At 41.6% G+C, this 27518-nt stretch overlaps 1 protein-coding gene across 5 annotated transcripts in view; it reads left to right on the top strand.

The window, feature by feature from the left end:
* Nucleotides 1–27518, top strand: part of ZNF618 (zinc finger protein 618) — a 692337-nt gene that overhangs the window by 437352 nt on the left and 227467 nt on the right. For all 5 annotated transcript variants that reach the window (XM_053696021.1, XM_053696019.1, XM_053696018.1 and 2 more), the window contains exon 6: nucleotides 17730–17819. In XM_053696021.1, the coding sequence (XP_053551996.1) occupies nucleotides 17730–17819 (90 nt within the window). The remainder of the gene's footprint in view (nucleotides 1–17729; nucleotides 17820–27518) is intronic.

Here is a 27518-nt window from a genome sequence, read left to right as displayed (position 1 = left end):
GAAGACTCTCTTCTCCCGATAAACATTCTGGAACTGAGAGCGATATTCAATGCTCTCAAGGCTTGGCCTCGACTAGCAAAGGCCAAATTCATAAGGTGTCAATCAGACAACATGACGACTGTTGCATATATCAACCATCAGGGGGGAACAAGGAGTTCCCTGGTGATGGAGGAGCATCCGGGGGAGTGGGAACTCCATCCGGAAATCTTTGCCCAAATAACTCAATTATGGGGCATTCCAGACATGGATCTGATGGCCTCTCGTCAGAACTTCAAGGTCCCTTGTTACGGGTCCAAATCCAGGGATCCCAAGGCGACTCTAGTGGATACAATAGTAGCACCTTGGATCTTCAACCTAGCTTATGTATTCCCACCGTTTCCTCTCATTCCCAGGCTGGTAGCCAGGATCAATCAGGAGAGGGCTTCGGTGATCTTGATAGTTCCTGCGTGGCCACGCAGGACTTGGTATGCAGACCTGGTGAATATGTCATCGGCTCCACCATGGAAGCTACCTTTGAGACAGGACCTTCTTGTTCAGGGTCCATTCGAACATCCGAATCTGGTTTCCCTCCAACTGACTGCTTGGAGATTGAACGCTTGATTCTATCAAAGCGTGGGTTTTCAGATTCTGTAATAGATACTCTTATTCAGGCTAGAAAGCCTGTAACTAGAAAAATTTACTATAAAATATGGAAAAAATATATCTGTTGGTGTGAATCTAAAGGATTCCCATGGAACAAGATAAAAATTCCTAAGATTCTTTCCTTTCTACAAGAAGGTTTGGAGAAAGGATTATCTGCAAGTTCTCTGAAGGGACAGATCTCTGCTTTATCTGTTTTACTTCACAAAAGGCTGACAGCTGTGCCAGACGTTTAAGCGTTTGTTCAGGCTCTGGTTAGAATCAAGCCTGTTTACAGACCTTTGACTCCTCCCTGGAGTCTTAATCTAGTTCTTTCAGTTCTTCAAGGGGTTCCGTTTGAACCCTTACATTCCGTAGATATTAAGTTATTATCGTGGAAAGTTTTGTTTTTTGGTTGCAATTTCTTCTGCTAGAAGAGTTTCTGAGTTATCTGCTCTGCAGTGTTCTCCGCCCTATCTGGTCCATGCAGATAAGGTGGTTTTGCGTACTGAGCCTGGTTTTCTTCCGAAGGTTGTTTCCAACAAAAATATTAACCAGGAGATAGTTGTGCCTTCTTTGTGTCCGAATCCAGTTTCAGAGAAGGAACGTTTGTTACACAATTTGGACGTAGTCCATGCTCTAAAATTCTATTTAGAGGTTACTGAAGGTTTCAGACAAACATCTTCTTCGTTTGTTGTTTATTCTGGTAAAAGGAGAGGTAAAAAAGCAACTTCTACCTCTCTTTCCTTTTGGCTTAAAAGCATTATCAGATTGGCTTTTGAGACTGCCGGACGGCAGCCTCCTGAAAGTATCACAGCTCACTCCACTAGGGCTGTGGCTTCCACATGGGCCTTCAAGAACGAGGCTCCTTTTGACCAGATATGTAAGGCAGCGACTTGGTCTTCACTGCACTCTTTTGCCAAATTTTACAAATTTTATACTTTTGCTTCTTCGGAGGCTATTTTTGGGAGAAAGGTTTTGCAAGCCGTGGTGCCTTCCGTTTAGGTGACCTGATTTGCTCCCTCCCTTCATCCGTGTCCTAAAGCTTTGGTATTGGTTCCCACAAGTAAGGATGACGCCGTGGACCGGACACACCTATGTTGGAGAAAACAGAATTTATGCTTACCTGATAAATTACTTTCTCCAACGGTGTGTCCGGTCCACGGCCCGCCCTGGTTTTTTAATCAGGTCTGATGAATTATTTTCTCTAACTACAGTCACCACGTTACCATATGGTTTCTCCTATATATATTTCCTCCTGTCCGTCGGTCGAATGACTGGGGTAGGCGGAGCCTGGGAGGGACTATATGCCTTTGCCATTTCCTGTTGGGGAGGAGAATATCCCACAAGTAAGGATGACGCCGTGGACCGGACACACCGTTGGAGAAAGTAATTTATCAGGTAAGCATAAATTCTGTTTTTTTCTACAGTTACCGGAGGCAAGGGTGCCTTCCTATCGCAAGATAAGAACAACATGTCTAAGGGACGATAATCTTCTAATTTCCGTTCCTTTCGTTCTGACAAATCCCAATGACAACAGTCCTCCTCCAAGAACGAGCAACCCAAGAGTACTTGGAAGCCAGCTCAGGCCTGGAATAAATCCAAGCAAAATAAGAAGCCTGCTGAAAACATGTCAGCATGAAGGGGCGGCCCCCGATCCGGGATCGAATCGTGAAGGGGGCAAACTGTTTCTTTTTTTCAGATGTACAGGATCCGTGGGTCCTGGAGGTGGTATCTCAAGGATACAACATAGTCTTCAAATTGTATCCACCAAGGGGCAGATTCCTTCTCTCGAATCTGTCTACCAGACCAGAAAAGAGGGATGCCTTTCTAGGTTGCATTCGGGATCTATCCTTCTCAGGAGTTGTTGTCCCGGTGCCTATCGAATAAAGAGTTTTGGGGTTCTATTCAAACCTTTTAATGGTCCCAAAGAAGGAGGGAACTTTCCGCCCAATTCTGAACCTAAAGTGCTTACATTTCTCAGTGTCCCTTCCTTCAAGATGGAGACAATAAGGTCCATCTTTCCTTTGATTCAGGAAGGCCAGTTTATGACCACTATAGATCTGAAGGACGCTTACCTTCATGTTCCAATCCACAGGGAACACTTTCAGTTCCTGATCTTCCAGACGTGCAGTCCTTTATTAAGGGTCTGATTAGGATCAGACCTGTGTTTAGATCTGGGGCTCCTCCTTGGAGCCTAAATCTTGTTCTTCGTGTTTTGCAAAAAGTTCTGTTTGAGCCTCTGCATTCCGTTGACATTAAATTGTTATCTTGGAAGGTTCTCTTTTTATTGGCTATTGCCTCTGTGCGCAGAGTATCTGAGATCTCTGCTTTGCAATGTGAGCCCCCTTATCTGATTTTTCATGCAGATAAGGCAGTTTTACGTACTAAATTAGGTTTTCTTCTTAAGGTTGTGTCAGATCACAACATCAATCAGGAGATTGTGGTTCCGTCCTTGTGTCCTAATCCTTCTTCATTGAAGGAACGCTTACTTCACAATTTGGATGTGGTTCTCGGCTTGAAGTTTTATCTTCAGGCTACTAAGGAGTTTAGACAATCTTCCTCTTTGTTATGCAAAGGGCATGGTTATTTTCTTTCTGAAAATAATGGTCCATAGTGCTCCATAACGTGTAATATATTGAGGAGGTCAAGAACCCACATAAGGGCTTAAAATCCCTCCCATTTCTATTCAATTCTGTTCTTGACCTCACAGAAGATTTTTGAGAATAGAGGTGTTTAAGCTACTTGCTTATGAATTTATATTTGGGAGCTCAGACCAATGTAAGACCCTTATCCCTGGGGCATATTCAGAAAGCAGACATAAGAAAGAATTTACAACAACTGAATGATACAGGAACACAGGAATACCCTGTTATGTGCACAGTATGTCCCTATGGGATTTTAGCCATAACTACCCTCAGGCATCACAGGGACTTGTCCTTAGCCTCCCCATGTGGGATAATGGTATTTACTCAGATATCCCCAGCGCTACGGAATTTGGCGGTGCTATACAAATAAATGATGATAATAATAATAATAATATCCTCTGTGGTACATGTACCAGCACTGGATGGGCTCTCTATTGGATACTGCTGCAGCTACATGCCTGGTAAGTCGTTGGAGGGTGCTTCTTCAGGTAAGTGACTTGTTACAGCACATACAATGCCCAGAGGCTATTTGTAGGTACTCTGACACAGGTACAGCATAGCCAGGGGACTTAGCCTGCCCTCCCACTGACACATTTTGCCTAAATCAGGTTATTTATTGACCTACATCATTCTAGAAGGTTCTCTAGTATTAATGGCATCCCTTTTGGACCCTTTGACAGTACTAGGACTCCCTTTTCAACCACATTGTAAAATGGGTGTATGGCCCTTTTAAGAAAACAGCCGATTTCTCTGTGCAATCAGCGGTTACCTCAGAGACAATCCGGTTAGCTGGATATGTGTGGGGCATATTTTTCAGGTTTTTTATGCAAATCTTTAAAATAGTGTTTTTTTCCCACATTGTAAGCCTGTCTTAGGCATTGGCACTCTTCCGTGATTTAACCCCGCCCCTCATCTTCTTGGTCTTTTCCTCCTCACTCCAGATCTGCAGTTGGGGAGGAAATATCCTTAGGAGCTACAATTGTTTTTTCCAAAAAGAAAACTGCTTACATGGATACAGGAGCTGCCAGGCAGTCACTTAGGGGCACAGTTAACGTGGGACCTAGGCATTCCTTACCCTATAGTGTGTGCAAATGTCAGGGGAGCAACTTTGTTAGTGTAGAGGGCCTCTTCCAGTTCATATTTATGTCTGTTTTTCATATCTGCTCCAATGTGCTAGGTTATTTAACCATCTAGTAGTTGTGTACCTCAGTAGCTGCATGATAATCAGCTTGCATACCTTTGTTTCCTATAAGGAATTATATTGTGAATATCTTACTCAGGGAGCCTTTACTGATTTTATGCCTGAGTACAAAAATAATTTAAACAGGGCTATGGTAAAATATTTAGCAGCTATCCCCAAGCAAAGTAAGCATAAACTCAAATGTGGTGATTTACTTCACTTTCTTTATATGAACATGCAAGCTCTTTCCTCTCAATCTCAAATTGCTGCCCTGTGTCAGAGCTCTGACTCTGAGGACTCAAAATCACCCAATTCAGATGGGGAAGTGTCGGCAGGGGACCAGGACCCTGTATCTGACCCTGAATTTGACAGTGCTTTCAGATTTAAGAGGGAATATATTCGCACATTATTGCTTGATGTACTGAGAACTTTGGATGTTTCAAAAGGAAAACCTGATATAAACAAGCCTGTAAATCAGTTAAATGTTGTTTTAAGAGCTCCTCTTAAAATCCACGAGGTATTTCAGTTTCCAGATTTGGTTTCTGATTCTATAGCCAAAGAATGGAAAGCAACCTGGTATTTCTTTTGTTCATTCTTCCAGGTTTAAGAGAATATACCCGGTTCTTAAGCAGAATTTGTAACTATCGAAAACCCCATGGGGATAGCACCTTGTTCAGGGATCCAATGGACCGCAAAATTGTCTTTCCTGAGAAAGCTCTTCCTTCAGACATGTCTTCTGCTTAAACTAGCAGTGTCTGTCACCTGTGTGACTGCATGACTAAGAGTCTATTGCAGGCTTGAAACGTTGTATATGTTGCTGGGACCCTATATTTGAAAGAATAAAGGTCTTTTATTGAATGTGGTGGCTGGAGTTCTTTGAATTTCTGGATATTAAGGAGACTTGGCAAGTTTGTCACTCCGTGCCCCACTGAAAAAACATACAGGTGTGCTGTTTCCACTAACCTTGGATATTACCTGTGTGACTGCGACAGGGCCTCTCTGGTGCGATTTGTTATCCAAAATGGTTTCTGACTATTCCTTTACTGAGGATCTCAAAAATTGCTTAGAACCTTTAAAATGGCTACATTATAATAGACATTATCAAAATTGATGTCAACACTATGTCTATGGCAGTACTGGTAAGGGACCTTATGGTTAAATCTTGGTTCGCTGACATGGTATCAAAAATAGGTTGATGACTCTTTCCTTTCAAGGGAAGATTCTATTTGGCTCTGATTTGGACTCAATTATTGAGACTGTGACTGGTGGGAAAGTAGCTTTTCTTCCTCAAGATAATAATCTGAGGGAAAGAACAGACCAAATATTAGGCTTTGTTCCTTTATTTCCTCAGGAGTTTAGAAGTCCTCTTCTTCTCAGAAGTCGGAACTATCCAAACCAGCCTGGAAGCCTTATTCTTCATAAGCAAAAGACAAGCAGCCCAACATCAACACCAACTCTGCATACAGGTGCGGCCCCCAGATCAGAAAGAGTTTTTTCAGAGGGCCTGGTTCCAGTCTGTTCAGGACCCCTGGGTTCAAAACTTCATATCCCAGGGCTACAGGATAGGCTTTCGCTCCAGGCCTGCTCAAGAACGTTTCCATTTGTTACATGCCCCCAAAAAACCTATAAATGCAGCTGCCTTTTCTGCAATTTATAGGATATAGGAGAAATTATCACAGTACGTGTGTCTCAACAGGGTCAAGGATTTTACTCCAATCTAGTCATTGTCCAAATAAAGGAAGGGACTTTCAGACTAATTTTAGATTTGAAAACTCTAAACAAGCTTGTCAGGGTCTCCACTTTCAAGATGGAAACCATTCGCAGAATTCTACCCTTAATCCAACAGGGTCAATTCAGGTCTGCTATAAACCTAAAGGATGCATACTTACACAACCTATCCACATGGTTTGCATTTGTAGACAAACATTACCAATTTGTTGCTCTTCCATTTGGTCTAGTTACAGCTCCTCACATCTTCACAAAGGTGCTAAGAGCATTGTTGGCGATGATCAGAGCTCAGGGGACCTCAATTGCCTGTATATGGACGAGATCCTAATGCAGGCTACCTCCCTGTCTCTAGCCATCACTCACACAGGCTCCATTTTTTCCAGTTTTTTCACCAAGACCATTCTGACAGAACCACACAAAATCCATCAGTAGCTCAGTAAATGTAAGTGGTGGGTCTATGGTAGCTGCTTCAGACTAATTTATTTTTGCTCGTCTCCACTGGCGACCCCTTTAATTGTATATGCTCAATCAGTGGTCAAATAATTATCTACATTTGGATCAGCAGATTGCTCTGGATTTCTCTGTCAGACAATCTTTCTCTCTTGGTGTATACAAAGACCTTCTTTGACCCATTGGCATCTTTTCTTAGTCTGTCATTGGCTATTGTTATGACGGACGCCGCTTTTTAAGGCTGTGAGGCGGTCTAGGATTCTAAAAGAGCGCAAGGAATCTGGTCTCCTCTAGTGGCAAGGTTACTAATCAACATTCTGCAACTTTCTGAGCGATTCTTTGGGGTCTTCAGTCCTGGCCCTCTGAAGGAGGAAAAGTTTAACTATTTCCAGTTAAACAGTATCACAGCGGTGGACTACATAAATCATCAAGGGGCTATGCTGTCTACTGGCTTTGCAGAAAGTGTCTTAGAGTCTGTCTTGGGCAGAGAGGAATCATTACTCGATATCAGCAGTTTACATGCTAGGTGTGAACAGCTGGGAAGTGGATTAAGCTGGAAAGCGGATTATTTTCAATCACTGAGTGATTACATGCAGTCTACTCTCACTTAAATTGCAACCTTCCAATGTATTGTGAAAGATCAAGAGACCAAAGGCTCACATGATAGACAACTTGGTATGTCCATGGACATTTCACCTAGTATACTTGTTCCCTCCATTTGTTCTTCTTCCAAGAGTAATTGCTTGGATCAAACAGGAGTCAGCTTCAGTAATTAAATTGCTCCAGCTTTGCCTGCATGGTATGCAGATCTAGTGCAGATGTCTTCATCTCCTCTATGGCTTCTTCCTCTGAGACAAGAACTGTTGTCTCAAGGGCCTCTTTTCCATCAGGGTTTCAAACCTCTCAATTTAATGGCGTAGAGGTTGAACACCTAGTTTTGAAACAGAGGTTTCTCAGATTCGATAAGCCAGAAAACCAGTTACACAAAATATTTATCACAATATTTGGATGGCATACTTTGACTGATGCTCTTCTAGAGGGTTTTCTTGGTATTCCTTTAGGATTGCTAGAATTCTTCATTTTGTTTTTACAGGATAACCTTGACAAGGGTTTGTCTGATAGCTTCCTGAATGGTCAAATTTCTACTTTATTTCCTCTTTTTTTCATTGGAAGAAAGCTAAACTTCCTGATGTACAAACAGCATTCGGCAGGAAAGTCCTTCAGGCAGCAATGTCTGCTAAATAGGAACTGCCAGAAAAATTGCCCAACCCTTTCCGTAACATAGATCATCTGCTTGGGTATTAATCCCATATGCTGTGGACCATCATCCTTTTCCGAAAGAAAAAAAAATATATGCTTACCTGATTAATTCTCTGCTCAGCTATACCTTGAACTGAATAGTGGTGGGAGGGATTTTAAGCTCTTATGTGGGTTCTTGACCTCCAACTAGTGGCAGAAAATATCACCCACATGTTATGGAGTATTATGGACCATCATCATCATTCCGAAAGAAAATAATTAATCAGGTAAGCATACATTTTGTTTCTTTGTGGGTTTCAAACTTAAAACGAGAAAATGTAGTGAAAGAAACACATTTGTACTTAAATGAGTGAGTTGGACCTAAAATGGATTGTGGTATTGAATTAAAGTGAGGATGCATTTGTTATCATACCCTGTTAGTTTGTGCCTACATTTGCTCTGCAGCCAAAAGTATCAGCACAAAGGAAACTATTTTTTGACTATTATACATATCCTACATTTTATACAAACATATACTAAGCAGTAAGTGAATGATGGTGTAGGAGCAGAGAAATCATGTGCACAAACAGTCTTTCTGTCTTGCTATCTCTCAATCTCATATGCAAAATCTGCTTTCTCCCATTCATATATCTGAAAATATTACTTTCTCCCTCAAGTAATCAAAAAATATCTGTTTCTCTCTCTCTGTTATAAAATTGAAAATATCTCTCTCATATAATCAAAATGTTCTCCCTCTCTCTCTCAAAAATAAAAAATCTGTTTTTTATATAATCAAATATCTCTATTTTTTCCTTCTCGTATAATTTTTAAATCCTAATCTTTTATTTTGTGTGAAACTATGGAACTCTATTATGTTATCAAAAACCCTCTTTTTCAATTCATCATAATATGCATCTTTCATTTTTTTGTGTGAATGTATACTTTTACTGTATAAGACATGCATTCAATCAGTTGCTAAAAAATTAGCAATGGAAATACATATATCAGTTGTCGAAATACATTATATATTTTGTGCCAGATTACGAGTGTCGCACTAACGTTTGCGCGCAAGCGATAGGAGGTTTATTCCAGGTGTTTTCGTGCATCGAAAGTAGCGCATGTTTTACTTGAGCGCAATTTAATTTAACACGTTCAAATTAACTGTTACGCTCGAATAAAAAGTGTGTCATAAAAACATCCAAAATACATGTAGCGATACATACATATGTGTGTGTATACATATATATATATATATATATATATACACACACACACTTATGTGTGTGTACATATATATTTGTCTTTTACTTTATATTTACTGTACATATTTAAAATTCCAATGTTCTTCACTTACAGGATAATGTCATTTCTTTTGCAAGATGTACCGAGTCCACGGATTCATCCTAACTTGTTGGATATTGTCCTTCCTGACAGGAAGTAGCAAAGAGAGCACCACAGCAGAGCTGTCTATATAGCTCCCCCCTTAACTCCACCCCCCAGTCATTCTCTTTGCTGGCTCTAAGCAGGAAGAGTAAAGAGAAGAGGTGTTAAACTGTTAGTTTTTATTTCATCTTCAATCAAGAGTTTGTTATTTTTAAATGGTACCGGTGTTGTACTATTTGCTCTCAGGCAGGACATAGATGAAGATTTCTGCCTGGAGGTTGATGATCTTAGCATTTGTAACTAAGGTCCACTGCTGTTCCTACATGAGCTAGCTGAGGAGTACAGAAAAACTTCAGTGTGAGGAACGGTTTCTTGCTACACAGCAATGAGGTATGTTCAGTCATATTTTCTGCAGAGACTGTGTTAACTCAGGAAGGGCAAGCAGTAATCCTAGTGTTATCAGAGGTTTTTACTAGCTTGCATAAAGGGTTAATTTTTTTGTGGGCACTCAGTTTGTTATGTGAATTTGGGACAAAGGTTTTTGTGTCTGGGAGTAACGTTTTCTGTTTTATGGGACATTGCTTGAGGGTTCTTTGGGGTTGTTTATAACCCACATGGCTTTCAGGCAGGGTATTTTAGTTTTGTGTAGGCCCCAGCAACATCGAGTGAGGTGGGCGGGGCCTACATTTACAAGCAGCAAGCAACTTCTCCTGAGGTCCTGATAGTCTTCTGAGGGACTAATTGAAGCTTTAAACCCCATATTATCGCTTCCTAAGGGCAGGTAGAGCTGTGGCAAGGTGCTTTAGGGTTTTTTAACCAGTTTTAGACAATTATCAATCTGTTTTTTTCATTTGGGGGTCTATTGCTTTTTTACTTGTGGTGCAATACTTCTAAAACTTAGTGGGTACACTGTTAAAATTTCGGAATTTTTGAAGCAATTCTAACCTGTTTTGCAGTTTGTGTATGCCTTTTTTTCTCTTAAAGGTACAGTAACGTTTTTGCAAATTGTGTTTTTTTCATTAAATAAAGTGTTTTCCAAGCTTGCTTACTTTATTACTCGCCTGTTAAACATGTCTGACACTGAGGAAACTCATTGTTCAATTTGTTTAGAAGCCATTGTGGAACCCCCCTCTAAGAATGTGTCCCAATTGTACTGATATGTCTTTAAATTGCAAACAGCATATTTTGACTTCTAAGAATTTGGCATTAAATGATTCTCAGACAGAAAGAAATCAGGTTTCGCCATCTAGTTCTCCCCAAGTGTCACAACCAATTACGCCCGCACAAGCGACGCCAAGTACTTCTAGTGCGTCTAATTCTGTCACCTTGCAAGATATGGCCTCAGTTATGAATGCTACCCTCACAGAGGTTTTATCCTGCCAGGGTTGCAAGGGAAGCGCAGTAGCCTTCTGATGCTTTAGTAGCCGTATCCGATATTCCCTCACAATGTTCTGAGGTAGGGATGAGGGATTTGCTGTCTGAGGGAGAGATTTCTGATTCAGGAAAGATGTTCCCTCAGACAGATTCAGATATGACGGCATTTAAATTTAAGCTAGAGCACCTCCGTTTATTGCTCAGGGAGGTTTTAGCTACTCTGGATGATTGTGACCCTGTTGTCGTTCCAGAGAAATTGTGTAAAATGGACAAATATTTCGAAGTTCCTGTTTACACTGATGTTTTTCCGGTCCCTAAGAGGATTTCGGACATTGTTACTAAGGAGTGGGATAGATCAGGTATTCCGTTCGCTCCCCCTCCTGTTTTTAAGAAAATGTTCCCCATTTCTGACACCATAAAGGACTCATGGCAGACGGTCCCTAAGGTGGAGGGAGCTATTTCTACTCTGGCTAAGCATACAACTATACCTATTAAAGACAGTTGTGCTTTCATTGATCCTATGGATAAAAAGTTAGAGGGTCTCCTAAAGAAATTTTTTGTTCATCAGGGTTTTCTTCTTCAACCTATAGCGTGCATTGTTCCGGTAACCACTGCAGCTGCTTTTTGGTTTGAGGCTCTTCAGATGGAGACCCCACTAGATGATATTTTGGACAGAATTAAGGCCCTTAAGTTGGCTAATTCTTTTATTACAGACGCCGCTTTTCATCTTGCTAAGTTAGCGGCAAAGAATTCAGGTTTTGCCATTTTAGCGCGAAGAGCGTTATGACTTAAGTCGTGGTCAGCTGATGTGTCATCTAAATCTAAGCTTTTGACCATCCCTTTCAAAGGTAAGACCCTATTCGGGCCTGCACTGAAAGAGATCATTTCAGACATCACTGGAGGGAAGGGTCATGCCCTCCCTCAAGATAAGTCAAAAAGACAAGGACCAAACAAAATAATTTTCTTTCCTTTCGAAACTTCAAGGGTGGTCCCGCTTCCTCTTCCGCTGCTGCAAAGCAAGAGGGGAACTTTGCTCAATCCAAGCCAACCTGGAGACCTAACCAGACTTGGAACAATGGTAAACAGGCAAAAAGCCTGCTGCTGCCACTAAGACAGCATGAAGGGGTAGCCCCCGATCCGGGACCGGATCAAGTAGGGGGCAGACTTTCTCTCTTTGCTCAGGCCTGGGCAAGAGACGTTCAGGACTCCTGGGCCGTAGAAATTGTAACCCAGGGGTATCTCCTAGATTTCAAAGATTCTCCTCCAAGGGGGAGGTTCCATCTTTCTCAATTGTCTGTAAAGCAGACAAAAAGAGAGGCGTTCTTACACTGTGTAGAAGACCTTTTTACCATGGGAGTTATCTGCCCAGTTCCGAAAAACAGAACAGGGGCAATGTTTCTACTCCAATCTGTGGTTCCCAAAAAAGAGGGAACCTTCAGACCAATTCTAGATCTCAAGATCCTAAACCATTCGGACTATTTTACCAATGATCCAGGAGGGTCAATATATGACTACCGTGGATCTAAAGGATGCGTATCTACACATTCCTATCCACAAAGATCATCACCAGTTCCTCAGGTTTGCCTTTCTGGACAGGCATTACCAGTTTGTGGCTCTTCCCTTCGGGTTGGCCACGGTGCCAGGAATCTTCAGAAAGGTACTAGGGTCCCTTCTGGCGGTCCTAAGGCCGAGGGGCATAGCAGTGGCGCCTTATCTAGACGACATCTTAATTCAAGTATCGACTTTCCAACTTGCCAAGTCTCACACGGACTTAGTGTTGGCCTTTCTAAGATCTCATGGGTGGAAGGTGAACGTGAAAAAGAGTTCTCTTATTCCTCTCACAAGAGTTCCATTCTTGGGAACTCTGATAGATTCGGTGGACATGAAAATATTTCTGACGGAGGTCAGGAAATCAAAGATTTTAACCACCTGCCGAGCTCTTCATTCCATTCCTCGGCCGTCAGTAGCTCAGTGTATGGAGGTAATCGGACTTATGGTAGCGGCAATGAACATAGTTCCGTTTGCTCGCTTCCATCTCAGACCACTGCAACTATGCATACTCAAACAGTGGAATGGGGATTATGCAGATTTATCTCCTCAGATAAATCTGGATCAAGAGACCAGAGACTCTCTTCTTTGGTGGTTGTCACAGGATCACCTGTCCAGGGGAATGTGTTTCCGCAGGCCAGCGTGAGTTATTGTGACGACGGACGCCAGCCTACTGGGCTGGGGTGCAGTCTGGAATTCCCTGAAAGCACAGGGTTTGTGGACTCAGGAGGAGGCCCTCCTACCGATAAATATTCGGGAATTAAGAGCGATATTCAATGCTCTTCAGGCGTGGCCTCAGCTGGCTTCGGCCGGATTCATCAGGTTTCAGTCGGACAACATCACGACTGTAGCTTATTTCAATCATCAGGGGGGGAACAAGGAGTTCCTTGGCGATGATAGAAGTTTCCAGGATAATCCGATGGGCAGTGACTCACTCTTGCCATCTATCAGCGATCTATATCCCAGGGGTGGAGAACTGGGAGGCAGATTTTCTAAGTCGTCAGACTTTTCATCCGGGGGAGTGGGAGCTCCATCCGGAGGTGTTTGCTCAACTGGTTCAGCTATGGGGCACACCAATATTGGATCTGATGGCGTCTCGTCAGAACGCCAAACTTCCTCGTTACGGATCCAGGTCAAGGGATCCTCAGGCAGTACTGATAGATGCTCTAGCAGTACCCTGGTCGTTCAACCTGGCTTATGTGTTTCCACCATTCCCTCTCCTTCCACGTCTGATTGCCAGAATCAAACAGGAGAGAGCTTCAGTGATTTTGATAGCGCCTGTGTGGCCACGCAGGACTTGGTATGCAGACCTGGTGGACATGTCATCCCTGCCACCATGGACTCTGCCACTGAGACGGGACCTTTTGATTCAAGGTCCATTCAAGCATCCAAATCTAATTTCTCTGCAACTGATTGCTTGGAGATTGAACGCTCGAAAGCCTGTCACCAGGAAGATCTATCATAAGATATGGCGTAAATATCTTTTTTGGTGTGAATCCAAAGGCTACTCATGGAGTAAGATCAGGATTCCTAGGATTTTGTCTTTTATCCAAGAAGGATTGGAGAAAGGATTGTCCGCTAGTTCCTTAAAGGGACAGATATCTGCTTTGTCTATTCTGTTGCACAAGCGTCTGGCAGATGTCCCAGACTTTCAGGCTTTTTGTCAGGCTTTAGTTAGAATTAAGCCTGTGTTTAAACCTGTTGCTCCGCCATGGAGTCTCAATTTAGTTCTTAAAGTTCTTCAGGGGGTTCCATTTGAACCCATGCATTCCACAGATATTAAGCTTCTATCTTGGAAAGTTCTGTTTCTAGTTGCTATCTCTTCAGCTCGAAGAGTTTCTGAACTATCTGCATTACAATGTGACTCGCCTTATCTTGTTTTCCATGCTGATAAGGTGGTTTTGCGTACCAAACTTGGGTTCCTCCCTAAGGTTGTTTCTAACAGGAATATCAATCAGGAAATTGTTGTTCCTTCTCTGTGTCCTAATCCTTCTTCTAAGAAGTACAGTCTGTTGCACAACTTGGACGTGGTTCATGCCTTGAAGTTTTATTTGCAGGCAACCAAAGATTTTCGCCAATCATCTTCTTTCTTTGTTGTCTATGCTGGAAAGCGTAGAGGTCAAAAGGCTACGGCTACCTCTCTTTCCTTTTGGCTGAAAAGCATCATCCGTTTGGCTTATGAGACTGCTGGACAGCAGCCTCCTGAAAGAATTACAGCTCACTCCACTAGAGCGCTGGCTTCCACATGGGCTTTTAAAAATGATGCTTCTGTTGAACAGAAAATTTGATACTTTTGCTTCTTCGGAGGCTATTTTTGGGAGAAAGGTTTTGCAAGCAGTGGTGCCTTCCGTTTAGGTTCCTGTCTTGTCCCTCCCTTCATCCGTGTCCTAAAGCTTTGGTATTGGTATCCCACAAGTTAGGATGAATCCATGGACTCGGTACATCTTGCAAAAGAAAACGGAATTTATGCTTACCTGATAAATTTCTTTCTTTTGCGATGTACCGAGTCCACGGCCCGCCCTGTCTATTCAAGACAGATAGTATTTTTTATGTAAACTTCAGTCACCTCTGCACCTTATAGTTTCTCCTTTTCTTCCTTGGCCTTCGGTCGATTGACTGGGGGGTGGAGTTAAGGGGGAAGCTATATAGACAGCTCTGCTGTGGTGCTCTCTTTGCTACTTCCTGTCAGGAAGGACAATATCCCACAAGTTAGGATGAATCCGTGGACTCGGTACATCGCAAAAGAAAGAAATTTATCAGGTAAGCATAAATTCTGTTTTTTATTCTTAAATACATATTTCTATATATATCTGTATATACCTATACCTGCATATCTATTCCTATAGATATATACTTATAGATATGTATTTTATATGAACAGTATTAGATATATATATTGAAATATATATTTCATAATAAGTACATTTTCTTTGTGAAGAACATAGGAATGTAAAATGTGTTTAGCGCACCACAGTACTTTTCCATTTTCTGACCTGCTATTTTTACATTTCTGCGGTGTTTGTGTTTAGCTGTAATTTTCCTCTTACTCAATTACTGTACCCACACATATTATATACCGGGTTTTTTTTCACCATTAAATGGATTTTCTTAAGATTCCATTTTTTCATCATATTTTATAAATTTACTATAAAACAAATTATAAAATATGATGAAAAAATTGAGAAAAAAACCCACACTTTTTCTAACTTACACATCTACAACCACCAAAACACCCATGCTAAATAGTTTCTACATTTTGTCCTGAGTATAGAAATACCCAATGTTTACAAGTTCTTTGCTTTTTTGCACGTTATAGGGCAATAAGTACAAGTAGCACTTTGCTATTTCCATTGTAACACTGATATCTGTTAGGAATCCCTGAATAACCCTTCACATGTGTATATATATATATATATATATATATATATATATATATATATTTTAGAAGACAACCCAAAGTAATGATCTAGGCCCATTTTGGTATATTTCATGCCACCATTTTACCGCCAAATGCAATCAAATAAAAAAAAATGTTCACTTTTTCACAAACGTTCACTAACTTTGGGTTTCCCACTGAATTGGTTTGCAAACAACTTGTGCAATTATGGCACAAATGGTTGTAAATGCTTCTCTGGGATCCCCTTTGTTCAGAAATAGCAGACATTTATGGCTTTGGCATTACTTTTTGGTAATTAGAAGGCTGCTAAATGCCGCTGCACACCACACTTGTATTAGGCTCAGCAGTGAAGGGGTTAATTAGGTAGCTTGTAGGGTTAATTTTAGCTTTAGTGTAGAGATCAGCCTCCCACCTGACACATCCCACCCCCTGATCCCTCCCCCACCCCACAATTGTCCCCGCCATCTTAAGTACTGGCAGAAAGTCTGCCAGTACTGAAATAAAATGCTTTTCTTCATTTTATTTTTTATTTAAAAAAAATAAAAATATATATATATATATATTCTGCTGTGTAGGATCCCCCCTTAGCCCCCAACCTCATACCTCATTGACCCCCCCCCCCCCCCCAAGAACTCTCTAACCCTCCCCCACTAACTACTTTTCACTATTTTAGGTACTGGCAGACATCGTCGTTGGTCTTTAAAGACCAGTTTGTGTTTTACGTACCCTGTACGACGTGTGTTGTTAAGGGGTTACACCTTTTCAGTTAATTACATACTGTAAGGGGCACATTTATGGAATTGATTCAAATCTGACATAGATATAGATCCAATAAGCTTCACATTCCTTTAGAAGGATCAAGAGGCCCCTGTGTCCCATCACTTTATAGCTGCTCGTTATTCTGTATCTCAATTAAGATTTCAGATCATTGAACATGTTGCTGTTATAAGAATGGGTTGTAATAGAGAATTATATCTAAAGAAACGTGAAGCTTATTGGATCTATAAACTTGATGCTATGTATCCTAAGTGCATGAATAGGGAGATGGAGTGGTGTTTATTTTATAGGTTCTGTTGCCTTTTATTAATTTTTTGATTGTAATTTGAATACTTGACACTAGGTGGCGATAGTGTTTATAGGTATAGTTAATAATGAATAATGAAGATATTAATCAAAATGTTAAGGAGTCAGCTGGTGAGATGTATAAAGGTGTGTGGTTTGGTGTATCTTAACATGACATGATTTAAAGGGACACTAAACCCAAATTTTTTCTTTCATGATTCAGATAGAGCATGCCATTTTAAGCAACTTTCTAATTTACTCCTATTATCAAATTTTCTTCATTCTCTTAGTATCTTTGTTTGAAATGCAAGAATGTAAGTTTAGATGCCGGCCCATTTTTGATGAACAACCTTGGTTGTTCTTGCTGATTTGTGGATAAATTCATCCACCAATAAAAAAGTGCTGTCCACAGTTCTGAACCAAGAAAAAAGCTTAGATGCCTTCTTTTTCAAATAAAGATAGCAAGAGAATGAAGAACATTTGCTAATAGGAGTAAATTAGAAATTGCTTAAAATTGCATGCTCTATCTGAATCATGAAAGAAAAAATTTGGGTTCAGTGTCCCTTTAAGTATTTAAAACTTAAAACATGGTCTGTATTTTTATCCTCTACGCTGGAATAAAACATTTCCTGGAAGATATTTCACAGGGCTGTTGTCTCTATTCATTTGGTTATGTTTTAAAGAGTGCAGGACCCTACAGCATTGCACGTGAGTTATAGAAATGCTGGACATATTATTCATTTCTCATTAGTACTGATAGGATAGGAAACATTTCATTGTGATATGAGTGTCTGCTGTGGTGTTTTAATCTAAAGGTTAAATTGATTTAATATGAGGATGTTTTCCATCAAATGAGTTGATCTTACTCTATAGAGAGGCCATTTCTCCACAGCACCTTCTACACCGGAGCTATGAACATTCACTAGCACCGTAAATGAAACTAAATTCAAACTGAGTAGTTAATATGTTAACCCATTGTGTCCTCTCCTTTTACGTCCTTATGTCTTTTCAGTTGCAGCAGGGATTCCCTATGCATCTGAATATGCTCTTATGTCCAGTCATTCATTTAAGCCTGCTAGCATACATATTTTCATTCTTACAGACAATTTTCGGTACACGTGTGACATCTGTGGCAAAAAATACAAATATTACAGCTGCTTCCAAGAACACAGAGATTTGCATGCAGTGGACGGTGAGTATAAGAATCATCTCTAGTACAAACTTAGTGACACATCGTGTGACAATGACTTAGTGACTATACAAATATTGCACACTTCATAATAGATAATACAGATACTGCAGACAGACATCAACTGTTGTTACACCTTTTTTCTTCTGTTATGTGTGATCAGTCCACGGGTCATCATTACTTCTGGGATATAACTCCTCCCCAACAGGAAATGCAAGAGGATTCACCCAGCAGAGCTGCATATAGCTCCTCCCCTCTACGTCAGTCCCAGTCATTCTCTTGCACCCAACGACTAGATAGGATGTGTGAGAGGACTATGGTGATTATACTTAGTTTTTATGACTTCAATCAAAAGTTTGTTATTTTACAATAGCACCGGAGCGTGTTATTACTTCTCTGGCAGAGTTTGAGGAAGAATCTACCAGAGTTTTTTACTATGATTTTAACCGGAGTAGTTAAGATCATATTGCTGTTCTCGGCCATCTGAGGGAGGTAAAAGCTTCAGATCAGGGGACAGCGGGCAGATGAATCTGCATTGAGGTATGTAGCAGTTTTTATTTTCTGAATGGAATTGATGAGAAAATCCTGCCATACCGTTATAATGACATGTATGTATACACTTCAGTATTCTGGGGATGGTATTTCACCGGAACTACTCTGTTAAAAGTCACTAATCCTTTTAATAAGTATTTATCATGTTAAACGTTTTTGCTGGAATGTAGAATCGTTTACATTTCTGAGGTACTGAGTGAATAAATATTTGGGCATTATTTTCCACTTGGCAGTTGTTTGGTTTTAATTATGACAGTTTCGTTTCTCTTCACTGCTGTGTGTGAGGGGGAGGGGCCGTTTTTGGCGCTCTTTGCTACGCATCAAAAAATTCCAGTCAGTTACTCTTATATTTCCTGCATGATCCGGTTCATCTCTGACAGATCTCAGGGGTCTTCAAACTTCTTTAGAGGGAGGTAGATTCTCTCAGCAGAGCTGTGAGAATTTTATATTGACTGTGAATAAAAACGTTGCTCTGTAATTTTTATGTCAAATTTAATTATTGTTATTTTTCTAATGGGAACAAACCTTTGCTAAAAGTTGTGTTGTTTTAAAGTTTGATGCTATAACTGTTTTTCAGTTCATTATTTCAACTGTCATTTAATCGTTTAGTACCTCTTTGAGGCACAGTACGTTTTTGCTAAAAAAGATTATAACCAAGTTGCAAGTTTATTGCTAGTGTGTTAAACATGTCTGACTCAGAGGAAGATATCTGTGTCATTTGTTCCAATGCCAAGGTGGAGCCCAATAGAAATTTATGTACTAACTGTATTGATGCTACTTTAAATAAAAGTCAATCTGTACAATTTGAACAAATTTCACCAAACAGCGAGGGGAGAGTTATGCCGACTAACTCGCCTCACGCGGCAGTACCTGCATCTCCCGCCCGGGAGGTGCGTGATATTATGGCGCCTAGTACATCTGGGCGGCCATTACAGATAACATTACAAGATATGGCTACTGTTATGACTGAAGTTTTGTCTAAATTACCAGAACTAAGAGGCAAGCGTGATCACTCTGGGGTGAGAACAGAGTGCGCTGACAATACTAGGGCCATGTCTGATACTGCGTCACAGCTTGCAGAGCATGAGGACGGAGAGCTTCATTCTGTAGGTGACGGTTCTGATCCAAACAGATTGGATTCAGATATTTCAAATTTTAAATTTAAATTGGAGAACCTCCGTGTATTACTAGGGGAGGTCTTAGCAGCTCTCAATGATTGTAACACCGTTGCAATACCAGAGAAACTGTGTAGGTTGGATAAATACTTTGCGGTACCGGCGAGTACTGACGTTTTTCCTATACCTAAGAGACTAACTGAAATTGTTACTAAGGAGTGGGATAGACCCGGTGTGCCGTTCTCACCCCCTCCAATATTTAGAAAGATGTTTCCAATAGACACCACCACTCGGGACTTATGGCAAACGGTCCCTAAGGTGGAGGGAGCAGTTTCTACTTTAGCTAAGCGTACCACTATCCCGGTGGAGGATAGCTGTGCTTTTTCAGATCCAATGGATAAAAAATTAGAGGGTTACCTTAAGAAAATGTTTGTTCAACAAGGTTTTATATTGCAACCCCTTGCATGTATCGCGCCGATTACGGCTGCGGCAGCATTTTGGATTGAGTCTCTGGAAGAGAACCTTAGTTCATCTACGCTAGACGACATTACGGACAGGCTTAGAGTCCTTAAACTAGCTAATTCATTCATTTCGGAGGCCGTAGTACATTTAACCAAACTTACGGCTAAGAACTCAGGATTCGCCATACAGGCACGTAGGGCGCTGTGGCTAAAATCCTGGTCAGCTGATGTTACTTCTAAGTCCAAATTACTTAATATACCTTTCAAGGGGCAGTCTTTATTTGGGCCCGGTTTGAAAGAAATTATCGCTGACATTACAGGAGGTAAGGGCCACGCCCTACCTCAAGACAAAGCCAAAGCTAAGGCTAGACAGTCTAATTTTCGTCCCTTTCGGAATTTCAAAACAGGAGCAGCATCAACCTCCACTGCACCAAAACAGGAGGGAGCTGTTGCTCGTTATAGGCAAGGCTGGAAGCCTAACCAGTCCTGGAACAAGAGCAAGCAGGCCAGGAAACCTGCTGCTGCCCCAAAGACAGCATGAACCGAGAGCCCCCGATCCGGGACCGGATCTAGTGGGGGGCAGACTTTCTCTCTTCGCCCAGGCCTGGGCAAGAGATGTTCAGGATCCCTGGGCGCTAGAGATCATATCTCAGGGATACCTTCTAGACTTCAAATTATCTCCCCCAAGAGGGAGATTTCATCTGTCAAGGTTGTCAACAAACCAGATAAAGAAAGAAGCGTTTCTACGCTGTGTACAAGATCTGTTATTAATGGGAGTGATCCATCCGGTTCCGCGGTCGGAACAAGGACAAGGGTTCTACTCAAACCTGTTTGTGGTTCCCAAAAAAGAGGGAACTTTCAGGCCAATCTTAGATTTAAAGATTCTAAACAAATTCCTAAGAGTTCCATCGTTCAAAATGGAAACTATTCGGACAATCTTACCCATGATCCAAAAGGGTCAGTACATGACCACAGTGGATTTAAAAGATGCTTACCTTCACATACCGATTCACAAAGATCATCACCGGTATCTAAGGTTTGCCTTCTTAGACAGGCACTACCAGTTTGTAGCTCTTCCATTCGGATTGGCTACGGCTCCAAGAATCTTCACAAAGGTTCTGGGTGCCCTTCTGGCGGTACTAAGACCGCGAGGGATTTCGGTAGCTCCGTACCTAGACGACATTCTAATACAAGCTTCAAGCTTTCAAACTGCCAAGTCTCATACAGAGTTAGTTCTGGCATTTCTAAGGTCGCATGGATGGAAAGTGAACGAAAAGAAGAGTTCTCTTTTTCCTCTCACAAGAGTTCCATTCTTGGGGACTCTTATAGATTCTGTAGAAATGAAGATTTACCTGACAGAAGACAGGTTAACAAAGCTTCAAAATGCATGCCGTGTCCTTCATTCCATTCAACACCCGTCAGTAGCTCAATGCATGGAGGTGATCGGCTTAATGGTAGCGGCAATGGACATAGTACCTTTTGCACGCCTACACCTCAGACCGCTGCAATTGTGCATGCTAAGTCAGTGGAATGGGGATTACTCAGATTTGTCCCCTACTCTGAATCTGAATCAAGAGACCAGAAATTCTCTTCTATGGTGGCTTTATCGGCCACACCTGTCCAGGGGGATGCCATTCAGCAGGCCAGACTGGACAATTGTAACAACAGACGCCAGCCTACTAGGTTGGGGCGCTGTCTGGAATTCTCTGAAGGCTCAGGGACTATGGAATCAGGAGGAGAGTCTCCTTCCAATAAACATCCTGGAATTGAGAGCAGTTCTCAATGCCCTTCTGGCTTGGCCCCAATTAACAACTCGGGGGTTCATCAGGTTTCAGTCGGACAACATCACGACTGTAGCTTACATCAACCATCAGGGAGGGACAAGAAGCTCCCTAGCAATGATGGAAGTATCAAAGATAATTCGCTGGGCAGAGTCTCACTCTTGCCACCTGTCAGCAATCCACATCCCGGGAGTGGAGAACTGGGAGGCGGATTTCTTGAGTCGCCAGACTTTTCATCCGGGGGAGTGGGAACTTCATCCGGAGGTCTTTGCCCAAATACTTCGACGTTGGGGCAAACCAGAGATAGATCTCATGGCGTCTCGCCAGAACGCCAAACTTCCTCTCTACGGGTCCAGATCCAGGGATCCGGGAGCGGTTCTGATAGATGCTTTGACAGCACCTTGGAACTTCGGGATGGCTTATGTGTTTCCACCCTTCCCGCTGCTTCCTCGATTGATTGCCAAAATCAAACAGGAGAGAGCATCAGTGATTCTAATAGCGCCTGCGTGGCCACGCAGGACTTGGTATGCAGATCTAGTGGACATGTCATCCTGTCCGCCTTGGTCTCTACCTCTAAGACAGGACCTTCTGATACAGGGTCCATTCAAACATCAAAATCTAACTTCTCTGAAGCTGACTGCTTGGAAATTGAACGCTTGATTTTATCAAAACGTGGTTTTTCTGAGTCGGTTATTGATACCCTGATACAGGCTAGGAAGCCTGTTACCAGAAGGATTTACCATAAAATATGGCGTAAATACCTATACTGGTGCGAATCCAAAGGTTACTCCTGGAGTAAGGTTAGGATCGCTAGGATATTGTCCTTTCTACAAGAAGGTTTAGAAAAGGGTCTATCAGCTAGTTCATTAAAGGGACAGATTTCAGCTCTGTCCATCTTGTTACACAGGCGTCTGTCAGAAAATCCAGACGTCCAGGCCTTTTGTCAGGCTTTAGCTAGGATCAAGCCTGTGTTTAAAGCTGTTGCTCCGCCATGGAGTTTAAACTTAGTTCTTAACGTTTTACAGGGTGTTCCGTTTGAACCCCTTCATTCCATTGATATAAAATTGTTATCTTGGAAAGTTCTGTTTTTAATGGCTATTTCCTCGGCTCGAAGAGTCTCTGAGTTATCAGCCTTACATTGTGATTCTCCTTATCTGATTTTTCACTCAGACAAGGTAGTTCTGCGTACTAAACCTGGGTTCTTACCTAAGGTAGTCACTAACAGGAATATCAATCAAGAGATTGTTGTTCCATCCTTGTGTCCAAATCCTTCTTCAAAGAAGGAACGTCTTCTACACAATCTGGATGTAGTTCGTGCCCTCAAGTTCTACTTGCAGGCAACTAAAGATTTTCGCCAAACTTCTTCCCTGTTTGTCGTTTATTCTGGACAGAGGAGAGGTCAAAAAGCTTCTGCTACCTCTCTCTCTTTTTGGCTTCGTAGCATAATACGTTTAGCCTATGAGACTGCTGGACAGCAGCCTCCTGAAAGAATTACAGCTCACTCCACTAGAGCTGTGGCTTCCACTTGGGCCTTTAAGAATGATGGCCTCTGTTGAACAGATTTGCAAGGCTGCAACTTGGTCTTCGCTTCATACTTTTTCCAAATTTTACAAATTTGACACTTTTGCTTCTTCGGAGGCTATTTTTGGGAGAAAGGTTCTTCAGGCAGTGGTTCCTTCTGTATAATGAGCCTGCCTATCCCTCCCGTCATCCGTGTACTTTTGCTTTGGTATTGGTATCCCAGAAGTAATGATGACCCGTGGACTGATCACACATAACAGAAGAAAACATAATTTATGCTTACCTGATAAATTCCTTTCTTCTGTTGTGTGATCAGTCCACGGCCCGCCCTGTTTTAAGGCAGGTAAATATCTTTTAAATTATACTCCAGTCACCACTTCACCCTTGGTTACTCCTTTCTCGTTGATTCTTGGTCGAATGACTGGGACTGACGTAGAGGGGAGGAGCTATATGCAGCTCTGCTGGGTGAATCCTCTTGCATTTCCTGTTGGGGAGGAGTTATATCCCAGAAGTAATGATGACCCGTGGACTGATCACACAACAGAAGAAAGGAATTTATCAGGTAAGCATAAATTATGTTATTATTCTGTTACATGTTGGGTAGCTTGGTTCCTTTGAAAGGCTATTGAGTAGATATTTTTAAATTTGATTAAAACTCCTGTATTTGAGTATGTATAAGCCAGACATTTATTAATGAAAAACCGATCTTAACCATTTAGAAATTCTTGCTAAGAAGTCAGGAGAGAAGAAGTGCAGTTATTTAGATAATGATGCAAAATGTGTTGTATAGGTAGTTAAAAATTTGAGTGTGTTTTAAAGTAAGTAAGTCAATTTACTAGCTGAACATTGGTGAGCCAATGAAGAATAGCATATGTGTGCAGCCCCCAATCACCATCTGGCACCCAGTGGTACTTTGCTACTCTGGAATTTCAGAAATTAAACAAATGGTTATATGCAAACAATAGTGTAATTATAGAATGTTCTAACACATAACATTTTTATGCCCCTTTAATGGTTTTCACCTTATGATGATGATATTATTATTAATCTCTAATAATGTATCTGTAAAGTACCACTGCATCTGCCTAGCTAAATACATGACCATGGAGATATATGCTTCATTTATATGAGAGCAGTTTAAGGGACATGAAACACCTAATTTCTCTTGTTAAGTGTATCCAGTCCACGGATCATTACTTTTGGGATATTCTCCTTCCCAACAGGAAGTTGCAAGAGTTCACCCACAGCAGAGCTGCTATATAGCTCCTCCCCTAACTGCCATATCCAGTCATTCTCTTGCAACTCTCAACATAGATGGAGGTCGTAAGAGGAGTGTGGTGTTTTATACTTAGTTTATTTCTTCAATCAAAAGTTTGTTATTTTTAAATGGTACCGGAGTGTACTGTTTATCTCAGGCAGTATTTAGAAGAAGAATCTGCCTGCGTTTTCTATGATCTTAGCAGAAGTAACTAAGATCCATGGCTGTTCTCACATATTCTGAGGAGTGAGGTAACTTCAGAGAGGGAATGGCGTGCAGGTTTTCCTGCAATAAGGTATGTGCAGTTAATATTTCTCCTACATTGGTGTATCCGGTCCACGGCTTCATCCTTACTTGTGGGATATTCTCATTCCCTACAGGAAGTGGCAAAGAGAGCACACAGCAAAGCTGTCCATATAGCTCCCCCTCTGGCTCTGCCCCCCAGTCATTCTCTTTGCCGCTCTGAACAAGTAGCATCTCCACGGGGGTGGTAAAGAGTATGTGGTGTTAGTTGTAGTTTTTATTTCTTCTATCAAGAGTTTGTTATTTTAAAATAGTGCCGGTTTGTACTATTTACTCTACAACAGAAAGTGATGAAGATTTCTGTTAAAAGAGGAGTATGATTTTAGCACCAGTAACTAAAATCCATTGCTGTTCCCACGCAGGACTGTTGAAACCAGAGAACTTCAGTTGGGGGGAACAGTTTGCAGGCTTATCTGCTTCAGGTATGATCAGTCATTTTTCTAACAAGACCAAGTAATGCTAGAAGACTGTCAGTTATCCCTTCTGGGATTGGTAAGCCATTTTCTTAGACTCAGTAACAGAATTAAGGCTTATAACTAGGTCTCTATGCTGGTTGACACTTTTGTGGGCTAAGTCGATTACTTTTTATCATGTTTATGTGACATTTTAAGTGTTTTTAAGTATTGAAACACTTTTGGAGAATTTTATTTACGCCTGGCAGTTGTTTAGACACCTAGTCTTGTCAGAAAGGCCCCTTCACTCTGGAATGCAGAGGAAGGAGGCCTCTTTTTCGCGCCTCAGTTGCGCAGTTGCTTTTCACTAGGCAGTTCATGCAGCTTCACGTGGAGTATCCAGAGGCTTGGAAAAGGACTTCAGAGAGGCTTATTACTTATTTGAATAACCCCTAAGGAAGGTAAACGCCGCAGTAGAGACTGTGGCATGGAACTGTAGTGTCTTTAACCGGTTAATTACTGTTATTATCTCCGGTTTGGGCATTTAAGGGTTAAATTGTCTGAAAATTGGTGTGCAATACTTTCAAAGCATTAAGACACTGTGATGAATTTCATAAAGATTGGATATTTCTTTGATGGTTTTTTGACGTTTCAGTAATAAAGTGTATACTTTTATTATTTAAAGAGACAGTAACGGTTTTGTATAAAATAATTTTTATTGCATTAAAACTCTGCCTAAGTCTGTCTAACATGTCTGTGCCTTCAGATAGCCTATGTTCTGTGTGCATGGAAGCCAAGGTGGTTCCCCCATTAAATGTATGTGTAAAGTGCGCAATAGCGTCCAAACAGATAAAGGACAGTACTGTCACTTTTAAAAATGTTGCCCAAGATGATTCTTTAAATGAAGGTAGTGGGGATAGTTCATCATCCTCCCCTTCTGTGTCAACGCCAGCTTTGCCCGCGCAAGCGATACCTAGTACATCTGACGCGCCTATGGCTGTTACTATGCAGCAATTAGCGGCAGTAATGAATAATTCTTTAGAAGCCTTTTTATCCAAACTGCCAGTTTTTCCTAGAAAGCGTGATTGCTCAGTTTTAAATACAGAGGATGAGCAAGCAGACGCAGGGGATAATTCATCTGTGGTACCCTCACATCAATCTGAGTTGGCGGTGAGGGAGGGCCTGTCTGAGGGAGAAATTTCTGACACAAGAAAAGTTTCTCGCAGGCAGAGACTGATACCATTGCATTTAAATTTAAACTAGAACACCTCCGCGCCCTACTTAAGGAGGTGCTAGCTACACTCGATGATTGTAATCCTTTGGTGATTCCAGAAAAATTGTGCAAAATGGACAAATTTTTAGAAGTCCCAGTGCACTCTGATGCGTTTCCGATACCCAAAAGGGTGGCGGATATAGTGACTAAGGAGTGGGAGAAGCCAGGTGTACCATTTGTTCCCCCTCCTATATTTAAGAAAATGTTCCCCATTGTTGACCCCAGAAGGGACTCATGGCAGACGGTCCCTAAGGTAGAGGGGGCAGTTTCAACATTAGCTAAGCGCACAACTATACCAATAGAGGACAGTTGCGCTTTCAAATATCCTATGGATAAAAAACTAGAAGGGTTACTTAAGAAAATTTTTGTTCAGCAAGGTTTCCTTCTGCAACCAATTTCGTGCATTATTCCTGTCACCACGGCGGCGTCTTTTTGGTTCGATGAACTAGAAAATTCGCTCCAGAAGGAGACTCCTTATGATGAGGTCATGGACAGAATTCACGCACTGAAGTTGGCTAATTCCTTCAGGTTTTGCAATAGTGGCGCGCAGAGCGCTTTGGCTAAAATCTTGGTCGGCGGATGTATCGTCCAAAACAAAATTGCTTAATATTCCTTTCAAGGGTAAGACCCTATTCGGGACAGAATTGAAAGAGATTATTTCTGACATCACTGGGGGAAAGGGCCATGCCCTTCCACAGGATAGACCTTTCAAAGCAAAAAATAAGTCTAATTTCCGTTCCTTTCGCAATTTCAGGAACGGACCAGCTCCTAGCTCTACAGCCTCTAGACAAGAGGGTAACGCATCCCAGCCCAAACCAGCATGGAAACCATTGCAAGGCTGGAACAAGGGAAAACAGGCCAAAAAGCCTGCTGCTGCTACCAAATCAGCATGAAAGGATAGCCCCCGATCCGGGACCGGATCTGGTAGGGGGCAGACTCTCTCTCTTTGCTCAGGCTTGGGCAAGAGATGTCCCAGACCCCTGGGCTTTAGAGATTGTCTCTCAGGGGTATCTCCTAGAATTCAAGGACCTTCCTCCAAAGGGAAG

The sequence above is a fragment of the Bombina bombina genome, chromosome 12 (assembly GCF_027579735.1).
Source record: "Bombina bombina isolate aBomBom1 chromosome 12, aBomBom1.pri, whole genome shotgun sequence".
Lineage (NCBI taxonomy): Eukaryota > Metazoa > Chordata > Amphibia > Anura > Bombinatoridae > Bombina > Bombina bombina.
The sequence above is the reverse complement of the archived record's forward strand: the minus strand, read 5'-3'. Positions and strand labels throughout refer to the sequence as shown.